The following is an 11,487-nucleotide window of genomic DNA, read 5'->3' as shown; positions in this document are numbered from 1 at the left end:
GATGCTAATTAGTGAATTTGAGCTGGCATGGAGTAGATCTTGCTGTGGTTCTGCTGAGTCTTCATTGTTGTTTCTGCTGCCACTCATCTTCCTCTTGACTCTATAGACTCTGTATGGGGTTAAAGGTCAGGCCTGTTTGCTGCTCATTGGACCAGCTACCGGTTGTCTTTGTCAAAGTGAATTGGTACCAAGTCCTGCTGGAAAATGAAACCAGAATCTTTGTGATTCATCAGAAGGACGATTTAAAATGTCTTAGGTCCTCTTCAGCTGCTCTGCTGTGCAGCCAGAAACAAAACCAGACGCTTTAATAAAATGTCATCTCCACTTGTCTTGTAAACAAAGCTCTGCGTCAGATAAATTCACTGATGACAGAAGAAAACAATGTATCTGCTCAGCGTGATCTGTGTTTACCAGTCAATTCTCATTACATTAAATCGACTCAGATTTATCTGCAGTAACACGAATCAGCAGCAGCAGCAGTTAAATCCTCAGAGGAGTTCAGCGGGTTCTACACTCTGTTATCTGACCCAGACCTTCAAAAGGTCAAAGAGCGACACAGGCCAATGGTTTTCAATAAAGACATAATTAAAAATTCTCTTATTTGCAAATGCAAACATCAGCGGTCCATCAGAAAGTGGCTTAATTCATCTACTGCTTAAATTAAAAATGGATTCCTGTACCAGTGGGGTGAAAAGGAAATCAGAAAGAGGTTTAGGTTTACAGACCTGTATTTACTCCCTCTGTAGATTTACTGTTTCTTCATTTTTCTGTCACATTTAACTGCTTCAGATCATCAGTCAAACTTTAATATCCAACTAAAGTAAGCAGAGAAAAAACAAGATTTTCTTTTTAAAAGGATCGAGAAAAAATCTGTCCTGATCCTGAAGATTCTGGGAAACTGATGAGGACTGATGAGACAAAAAATGGACATTCTGATAGGCTTTGTTCCCATCACATCTGGAATAAAATTAACCCAGAACATCAGACTGAGAGTCAAACACGGTGGTGGTAGAATGGTGATCAGGGACTGCTGTGCTGCTTTTGGCCTGGACAGCTTGTTCTAACATAAGAAACCCTGAAAATTGTGACCCAAAGCTCAAATATACTCAGATTCTGCAGCAAGACAATGTCAGAAATTAAAAAAAATAAATTAAAAAGGCCTTTAAAGAAAAACAAGTGAACATTTTAGAGTGTCCTAGTCAAAGACTTACAATAATTGTTTTTAGATGTTGTGGCATGACATTTACAGGCAGTTTACGCTTCAAATTCTCCTCCATTTTGGAGTTAAGCAAAAAGTATGGAGCTAAATTGGGGCCATAAAGTTTGTTGAAAATAAAAATGTTTAGTTTTGAATTTTTTTTTTCTTTTGGTCAGTTTCAAATATTTAATCAAATATAGTTTGATTTTTTTTTTCAGTTTCATTTATTTTTGTACTTTCAAACTTTTTCCAGTTTCAAAATAACTTTTGTTTTAAAATAATTTTTCAGTGTCAAACTGTTTTTCAGCTTTTTTATGTATTTATTTTTTTCATTTTCAAGTTGATTTTTCAGTGTCTTTTTTTTTTTTTTTTACAAACTTCATGGCCCCAGTTTAGCTCCGTACAAGCTTCCTCCACAGGAATGATTAAAAAAAACTCATAGCCAGTTATCAGCTGCTGCAGCTGATCAGGTCTAGGGGTGTGATTACTTTTCACACTGAACCAGGTTCAGTTGGATCGACTTTTATTAACCCTAATGAATGAAATCGTTAATTTTAAAGTTTATGTAGAGACGAATTATCGTGGTAAAGATGAGATTAGAGGAGAGTTAAGAGCCAGAAATCATCCACGTCTGGATCGGAAAATTAGCGGCAGGAGGAGGTGGCTGTTCTGCAGCGCCCCCTACTGGGATTGTCTGAAACAGGAGAAAGATCACAGGCTGGTTATGATTAGATTTCTCCACGTGGCAAATTGACGTTGGTTTCCTGCTGAGGAAGACGATGAGCAGCAGGTTCTCCAGAGCGCAGCATGAGCGGCGGCAGATATGCTGATTGTTTCATGTTTGTCAGAAATGACTGACGCTGGAGCTCAGAGAGTTTCAGGCAACTAAACATTTCAGAACTATCACAAACATTCAGTTCACATGTTGCTGTGCATTATTGATTTCAATGAGGCGTCTTCTATTAAAATTAATGATTGATTTTTATTATTTATGATAACTGGATTATTGAAACATGACATGATTTGTCCTTTGAAATTTACTCACATTTCTAAATATTGAGTGTTTTATTTGGATTTAGCAACACAAAGTGGCTTCTATTTAGCCCTTTTACTGTTATGTTTCTTAAAGGGGCAGTATTACATAAAATCAACTTTATTTTATTTATTTTTAGTTTTCCATCAAAAACAGACCTGGAGTGTTGCTTGGATTTACTCATATTTGAGAAATCCATTAATCTCCATGGCAACCATTTAGCTGGATGGCCCTAACCCCGAGCTTGAGGCATAGCTCCTCCCCCACTCAGCTCCTTCAGACTAGCCAGCAGCAATTAGCAAACAGCTACTGAGCTCATTAAGAAGCTGCTGCTCAGAGCTGCTCTGGTGAAAATGTTGTTAAAGGGTTAATAGGAGCCATGTTGGGATGACTTCCTGGAGTCAGATCTTCAGAAAGAGCAGGAGTTTCGTAAAGAGACAGAGGCCCGATTTCAAGGTGCTAAATTACAAGGTCATATTTGATTAATATAACATTTTTTACAACTGAATGTACCATAGTTACAAAATATCACTATGTGGCTGGAAAATACATGATGCTGCCTCTTTAAAAAAGAAATACAGTTATCCAACAGCAGGGGTCGAAAGTAACTAGTTGCATTACAGTTTATTTAAAGTAAATTACTCATTTGCATTCTTAAATCTGGGTCCATGTCTGGCCAACAGTAAACAGAGTCAGAATTAAACTGTATAAAATCAAGAAGTATCAAACATGTGGAGGAAGTTTCTCTGATCAGATGGGACCAAATCTGAACTTTGTGTGGTGGCAGCATGATGCTGTGGTGATGCTGTTCTTCTCTGGAGCTGATGAATGAATGGATGAATAAATTTCTTTCCACTTTACAGTTTGTCCCAGTTTGTGTTTGTCTAGAACATACTTTTGGGATTAATGAAATACCAAAAGTATAATAAAGTGTTTGAGCGTACGTAAATAAATTTAAAAAAAACAATAATAATTTTGCATGACACTGTAAGACATGCATCTATCATTTATTAAAACATCTTAAAATATTTACAAATAAATTAACTAAAAGTGGGGCTGGATACGTGACAATGTGCGATATTAAAGAATTTATAAAGAAAACGACAATCAAATGCAGAGTTTATTAGAAGCAGAATAAAGGTTTTAAAAATTATGGCCTCATATATAACCACAATTTGTTTACAGATCTATGGTTAAATGCATAATTGGAAAGCAAAAATACATTAATTTAAACACATTAATTTCTAATGAAGAAGAAAATTGGAATATGAAACTATTTTTTATTTCTGCTTATATTTTAAGGTTTATGGTGTGTGTATAAATTAAATATATTTATTTAGTAAATCCTTCCCAGTTGTATCACTGCTGTAATCCAACAGGAAGCAGGCCAGTCCACTCTTAGTTTAGAGCAACAGTGACATCTAGTGGCCGGAAGAGAGTTCTTGAGTTTGCAACAAACTCAACTCAGCAATGATGAGACCTACCCACCGCGAAAATACCAACTTACTTGTTCCACTGATATATTTTTCTCATTTTTAGCTCGGAAATAATGTAATCTGTCTCTTGAACTTTTACGTTTTCATCAATATTAAGGAAATATTGACTTAAAAAAGTTCCAATGTCTTGAAAAGTTATAAGTTTGTTTTGTCTTATTTCAAAAATCTGAGCAAATCCACAGACAATACTCCAAAATATGTGAAGAAACATCAAGTTTTAGAATGTTTTTCTATTCACTATTCCTTAATTATTACATTTATTTAATTGTATTCACACAGTTCTTTTGGGTTTTTTCGCAGCTGTGTCGGTTTCTTTGGTTATTTTATTGTCAGAAGTGTTTCCATTTCAAATCTTTCTTTTTTGGGTTTCAAACATTTTTTTTCACTTTCAAAATATTTTTTCAGTTTCATTTTTCTTTTCTTTGAAACAAACTTTATGGCCCCAATTTAGCTCCATACGGAGCAGCTTAATAAATTTGACTGGCAGCCAATCATAAAATGAGCATCAAAAATACAATTTAAATACATTATTTTAACACATATTTTAAAAAGCAAAGAAAAAAACTTTAATAACAGAATTACAAATTTATGATTTTAAAAAAATCTAGACTGACTGCTTTTATGGTAAATTATTTTATTTAATTGTTATTTTGTAGAAATCAGTTTTCACTTTGACTAGAAAAATTCTTGTAATTCTTTGGTCAAAAAAAGCAAAATTTTGTTATGACTGATTTGCAAAGGCTATAAAAAAATAGCAATTACTGTTGTGTGAAGTGCAGACAATTTACTGTAAATTATAATATAGTTTTTTTAAGTCATTTAGCATGAATGTATAATTTTAATGTGTTGATATTATCCTATATGTGTACAGTTTTTATACTTACTTAAAGTATTTTAAATGTTTTTGTTCATGATTCCCTATTTTTCATCACCTTGTTAGGTTTTACGTAGCTTTGTTTTTTATGTTTTTGTCCAGTTGTCGTTCCGTCTGTAACGCCATGATCAGATCCTCTTCGTCGACCAATCAGAAACGACAATAATCCTACCATGGGTGGCTTGCTCAACGCTGATTGGTCTATGTTCATGCGAAGCAATGTTTAGCTGTGTTGTAATTGGTCTGCCAGCTTCCTTTAGTCGTCTGCTCACGCCCCTTACCTTTGATACAGGATACAAGCAACACAGCGGTAGGAAGGTGGGTAGCTCCGATGGATCTGCTCTATAAATCTTGAAAATTAACTTTGCTAAACCACAGCTCATGTTTTTAATACGAAGTCAAACATTCAGAGAAATCTTTGGTGTCTGTTGTTACTGGAAATGTTACGTTTTTCTCGTCCAGTTTTAAATCTTAGGGGCTCAGCGGATAGTTTTCTATAAAAGAATAATTTATGTCACTATATACTAGTTTTTACTGTTTTTTTTCTGTTTAATAATGAATGCATTTGTACAAAACTTTTAGTTAAACGAGTCTTGCTCTGTTTCGGGGAACAGTAACTGACCTACTTTTAAGACGGGTTATGAAATGTTTTATTTCCTGCTGAGTGAATAATCTGGAGTCCAATAATTAAACTACGGCAATATATGAGTGAAGTATGGCTTTTAGAGCTATTAAAACCATAAATTCAGTCCAATTTTACATTAGAGTAATAAAAGTAATTTATTTTTGTAGCGAAATTTTTTGATCTGATCTCGCAGAGGAAACTGCTGACTGAGCACAAAAGTTTATTTGTATAGAAGTTGACAGCTTACAGTGCTCCAACTCACCATATTAATGGAAAGCTTGGTGGAAGGAAGAAGTGTAGTAGCAACAGATGACAACTGCAAACTTGATAGACTTATGAGGAAAAGTCAACTAAAGGTGTGGACTGCAGCTTAAGTCAGAGTCCTTGGGTTTAGCGTCTCTTAAATTCAATTCAGAAATACTTTGCTGGTTCCAAAGAGAAATTAATTATTGTTGCAAGTCATATGAGTCGTTGCATCATATGACATTGTGTGAAGAGTCCTACCTAAGCCAAGGAGAAAACATCTGGCGTGGTGGATAGGTGTAGCTCTGGATTACGTGGTGTTGGTAGTGATTGTCACCTGTTGCTCACCTGGTGGCTTTAGTGAGTGGGTGATGGGGGAAGTCTACTTTTTGCTGACCGCTTTAAGTTTGAATGGTTTTCGTCTTTGATCACTGTTGAAACCTGCGGGTCCATTTTTATGCTGCCTTTGGACACGGATGTCTGTTATTCACTAATGTTGATTTTTGAAGATATTGATGCAAATATAGCAATCTTAACTGAAACTTGGGTTTAAGTTGTGATCAGCTGGCATGTCAACAATGATTCCTCTGTTCAGCTGCTCAGCGGTCCGATGTCCATTGTTCAGATGGATTTGATTGTTTTTCCACTCTGTAGTTCGGCAGACTTGGCTGGATTGGGAACCAAAGTTGAAACTTTTGTTCCATCTCCAGCTGCTGTGGTTCTCTGTCACACTGCATTGTGTCAAACCAACCAAACCCTTTTTTCAGCCTGTTCCCCTCCTCGCCTGTGGAGGCACTGCACCAACATGAAAACCTCTGAAGAAGACGCTGAGCGCAACTTCCTTCTTCACAAAACTTAAACAAAAATGTTTTGTGAAGAAACATTTTGAAAAATATGACGGCACTACATTTTTGTTTCCATTTGGTGAAGAAGGAAATTTCTCTCAGCGTCTTCATCTGAGGTTTTTGTGTCGTTTCCTTCAGTGGTTCTTGGTGCAGTTCCCCCACAGGCGAGGAGGGGAACAGGTTGCTCAAAGGGTTTGGTTGGTTTGACTCAGAACACAGAGATTGAGCAGATGATGAAGTTCTGGTCCCAATCAAACCGAGTCTATCAGACCATCAGGTGTGAATAAGACTTTAAAATTTACTTCTAAACTTGAGTTACTGAAAGAAATCAACTTTTAAATGATGTCCCAGATGTTCAAGATGCAGCTGAAAGCTTTTAGTTCTTGATGTTTTCACAGTAAACTAAAACCAGACATTAAAAGTTGCCCTGTTGCAATAAGCAATAAATCAATTAATTGCATGATAAATCAAAACGAGCTCAACAATTTTCATTTGCCTGATTTATCTACTAAAAACTGGATGATGTTTTGGTCTTAAGCTGTCCTTTTTTTTTTTTTTTTGAAGGACAATTCTGTTTACAAAGTCTTCATCATTAATTTTATTTGTTGTTTCTGTTGTTTTGCTTATTTATTTTGGATATTTGAAACTTAAATATTTAACAGAAAATTAAACAGTTCCAGAGTTAAATTTTCATTAGAGTTTAAAGTTTATTCATCTTCGAGAATGTGCTCTTGCTTTATTATGCTATTACCTGAAAATGTTTCCCTAGCAACAATATTATCATTTATCGCAATAACTTATGTAGCATTGTTTGTTATTGTGACAGGCCTAATTTAAAGTCTCAGTTTTTTTATTTCGCTTTAAGGTTTTATTTTTTATGTTTCTCTGTTTGAAGCAGCCATGGACCTGGTGCTGAACGTGGCCGACCACTACGTCCTGACGCCCTACGTCTACCCCGAGTCGTGGGCCGAGGACGGCGCCCTGCGGCAGATCCTCAGCCTCCTGGTGGTGACCAACCTCGGGGCGGCAATCTTGTACCTCGGCCTGGGAGCGATCAGCTACTATTTCATCTTTGATCACAATCTGATGAAACACCCACACTTCCTGGAGGTATGTCGCAACACGGTTGCTGTACTAACAGAATGATTGGCAGCCCTGCAGAACCGGGCAGACCAGCGGACTTTGTTCCCTCCATGTTTGGAGAGATTTAAAGGACCAGCTACCAGATATTCCGTTCAGAGGTGGATAGTTTTTTATCTGAGCAATAAAGTAGTTGGTTTGGAAATAAGCAATAAATCAATGAATCGTTTGATGAATTAATAATTTCCATTTGCATGCTTGTTTGTTTTCCTCCTGTCTCTCTTTTTTACTTCTGAGCTTAATGAGCAACTTTGTTTACAGAGAGTTATTAGTATTTTAATAACTGATACCTGCTTGATAATGAAGTCACTTCCACCAGTAAACCACCAAGCAGCTTCTCCGAATGTCCCGATACGCTCCCAGTCTGAACCCGTCATGTCGCCTTTCAGCGTCCATCCATACTGAAATAAACCGGCTTAGAGCTGAACTTCTGTTTAACATGTGTCATCTTCCCTTTGTTTCCCAGAATCAAGTTCAGAGAGAAATTAAGTATGCAATGACCTCCCTGCCCTGGATCAGCATCCCCACCGTGGCCTTGTTCTTTGCTGAGGTCAGAGGTTACAGCAAGCTGTACGACAATGTCGACGACTCCCCGCTGGGTGAGGAAAGTAGCCTCCATGTTGTCTGATCGTCCTCCATGTTGTCTGATCGTCCTCCATGTTGTCTGATCGTCCTCCATGTTGTCTGATCGTCCTCCATGTTGTCTCTGCCTCCTGCTGTGGGACTGACGTCTCCTCTGTGCTCTCAGGCTGGTCCGGTCTCTTCCTCAGCATGATCTCCTTCCTGTTCTTCACTGACATGTGTATCTACTGGATCCACCGCTTCCTGCACCACAAACTTATTTACAAGGTGGGTAAAAGTGTTGAAGGTCGTAATATTATGAGAGCAAAGTCAATATGACACGAGCAATAATATAAGAACATGTGCTGTGATATGAGAATGAAATCGTATTAATATGAGAAAAGTCCTAATTTTTTTGAGAATCTCTACATTGCGGTAAAATGAAGTTATACTTTGGTATGTTTTACAAAGAAGGACAAACTTGATCCTCTAACATCAGCACTAGGTAAATTATGATCAGCAGCTGGTCTTTGAAACAAGTCAACTTAGAAGAAAGAACCACAAAATGTCCGACCTGGTCAGATCTTAAAAACTCTACTGAAGCTTTTTTTCTCATAAAGTGAAATTTTTGTCATAATTTTATGACTTTCTCCTGGTAATATTGCATCTTTATTCTGATAAAGTTATGACTTTATTCCTGTAGTTTAAAGGAAGACAATCTCTTAGTCTAATCTTAATATTCGCTGCCTGAAAAATCTGAAAGACACTCTGTTTATAATTCAAATACAAATGTATGAATCCCAAAGGGAAATTAAATACTAAATATGAATGAAATTATATTAAATATTTAATATTAAATATAAATTAGACTATATTTAAATGTAATTAAATATTCTAAGTGCTTCAGTTGATCTAAAACGGGAAATGTTTCATCTAATTAATGTCAGACAATGAGAAAAATGGGTTATTAATAAGTTAATTGGATTTCTGGTCAGAGGTTTTCTTTTTCTAGTAGAATATTCATGTCAGGTTGAATACACTGTTCTCATGTGATGTCACACTTGTTTGAACTTTGTAACTGATGACCATCTTGGCAAGCAGTTGTTATAGAGTTGCTATGACAACAATAAGCAAGTCACAAGCTTAGAACTATCTCTCGCTTTGTTCCTATCTAACTTATGAGCCACATTACAACTATTACTTGATCACAACCTTTGAGTATCTACTCACCTGTGTGTAACAGTGAGATAAATATCAGTGATATTTACTGTAGTACTTGCTGCCAAACTAGAAAAATTAGCTTAGCCAATGTAGCTTTTAGCTGCTAGCTAAGATGGCACGGATCGCTTCCTGTTTGGACCGGTGGGAACTACGTGTTGATCTCCGTTCTCTTCATTTCCATCAGATGTTCCACAAGCCACACCACATTTGGAAGATCACCACGCCCTTCGCCAGCCACGCCTTCCACCCGGTCGACGGCTTCCTGCAGGGCCTGCCCTACCACATCTACCCCTTCCTGTTCCCCCTTCACAAGCTGCTCTACCTGGCTCTGTACGTGTTTGTCAACATCTGGACCATCTCCATCCACGACGGCGACTACCGCGTCCCCGCCGGCCTGACCGGCGTGATCAACGGCTCCGCCCACCACACCGACCATCACCTCTTCTTTGACTACAACTATGGCCAGTACTTCACCCTGTGGGACCGGCTGGGAGGCTCCTACAGGCACCCGTCTGCTCTCATGGGGAAGGGCCCCATGGAGCTGGTTCGGAAACTGCAGGCGGAGGGAAAGTTGGGGAAACGGGAAGTGAACGGACATTCTCAGAGGAAAGAGGAGTAGCAGAGTTGGGATTGATTGCAGAGACGATTCGCTAATCACTTGCAAAACTGAGAGGAAATATTTCCAGTTCATGTTCGCCATATAAGCTGATCCTGATGAACGAGCTTCAACTTGCTTTGTTTCTTTTCCTTCAGCAGTGGAGTTTTGTGCAGTCAACGTTTTTTAAATTAGGGCTGAAACACATATCACGACAAATGAGTTTCATCACGTTAGTCAATATCAATAATTATTGGTTTTCTGTTGTAAATGTCTGAAATATTGCCAAACTGGTGACTTTATCAACAGTTTTCTCTGCACGTCGTTTTTTTTTAATTTGTTGGCAGTTATCAGACACGGTGGGGAAACTCGAAACCGCTGCTGTGTATGTTACTCAGTAAGTTGTTGCTAGGCAACCAGTTAGTCGATGCTACTCACGTTGCTTAGCTAGCTGTGAGAGTTTAAACGGCTAAAGCCTTTCCTCTGCCTACATACCCCAGAATGCCGTTCGGTTCTGGAACAGAGTTTGGTGAATATTCCAAATATTGATTCCAAATATTGAATATTGATATTGATTTATTGTCCAGGCTCTAGTTTCAATACAGCACTTGTTTTTAAGTGGAAACATCTACTTGCTAACTCCAGGTGTTTTTAAAGCTCTCTGTGAGAGGTCCTCAGGTTCTGGACAGGCCCTCTTTTTGTTTTGGACTCTTGTAAGGAACAGCTGGTGATGGCCGGTTAGTCTGTGAATTTATTTCCTTTCCACTCAGATCTTTGCTCCAGTCGCTCACTGGGCCTAACTCTGGAACCAGTGTTGCACAACATTAGCTGTGTTTCCATTACAAATGTGCGCAAAACTTTGTCGCTGTTCTGCTCATGTTGAAAAATACAATTTTGCAATTGCGCTGTTTTCATTAAGTAGGAAACAAAATGAAAATCACACAGGAATAAGTTTAAGTGATTCCATTGCAGTTTTGCAAAATAAACGGATTTCAATACGGGTGAAAAACCACAGCATGCTAACACTTTTCTAAATTAGCTTGTTTCAATTATTGAAATTTATTTCTGAAATGTCAAATTGTGCAATTACATGGTCAATGAAATGCAGCTCCTGTAACAGTAACAGTGAGGTTCTGATGGAACGTTTATCCATGAGATCCTTCCTGTTTGAAGAAACATTTAAATCGGCCACCAGTCAGGACTAAACCAGCAGATATTTCTCTGTGCTCAATGGAAAAACGATTGCTTTCTAAATCCTGACGCATTTAAGCTGCTTTCTCGGCTTTCATTTATTTCACTTTATTAAACATAATTTATGTACAAACTTGGCTCCCTTTCTTTGTACTTGTAGATTTCTCTGGTTGTTAGCGACATGTGGTGTGAACTTCCAGCCTCTCTTATTAAATATATTCTCTGCTGTGTAGAGTTCAAAGGTCACATCACAGGTTTCCAGACACAAACTTGATTGAAATGTGCTGAACAAACAATTTTATTCTTTTACCATATTAGCGACAAAAAGAGGAATCTGGTTCTGCTGGAGCTTTTCCTCTCCACTGTCACCACAACGCTTAATGCATCAATTTGTTTATTGTGAATTGGTGACATAAAATAAACTAAATTGACTTGAGCCGGTCTTTAGCTTGAATTTTAGCTCAC

General features: G+C 37.6%; 1 protein-coding gene across 2 annotated transcripts; it reads left to right on the top strand.

Annotated features, from left to right (window-relative positions):
- Window positions 1-4,813: 4,813 nt before the first annotated feature.
- On the top strand, window positions 4,814-11,458 carry sc5d (sterol-C5-desaturase). 2 transcript variants are annotated; one of them, XM_007562959.2, is made up of 5 exons: window positions 4,814-4,919; window positions 7,213-7,424; window positions 7,921-8,053; window positions 8,203-8,303; window positions 9,421-11,458. In XM_007562959.2, exons 2-5 carry the CDS (start codon window positions 7,215-7,217, stop codon window positions 9,853-9,855), a joined length of 879 nt encoding a protein of 292 aa, XP_007563021.1. In that variant the 5' UTR covers window positions 4,814-4,919; window positions 7,213-7,214; the 3' UTR covers window positions 9,856-11,458. The 2 variants fall into 2 exon arrangements, with proteins under 2 accessions (XP_007563021.1, XP_007563023.1); XM_007562961.2 differs by having other exon boundaries at window positions 4,859-4,919; window positions 7,210-7,424.
- Window positions 11,459-11,487: the final 29 nt, after the last annotated feature.

The sequence above is a fragment of the Poecilia formosa genome, unplaced genomic scaffold, assembly GCF_000485575.1.
Source record: "Poecilia formosa unplaced genomic scaffold, Poecilia_formosa-5.1.2 Scaffold143, whole genome shotgun sequence".
In the NCBI taxonomy this organism is placed as follows: Eukaryota; Metazoa; Chordata; class Actinopteri; order Cyprinodontiformes; family Poeciliidae; genus Poecilia; species Poecilia formosa.
Note: the sequence above shows the minus strand (reverse complement) of the source record. Positions and strands in the feature narration are given on the sequence as shown.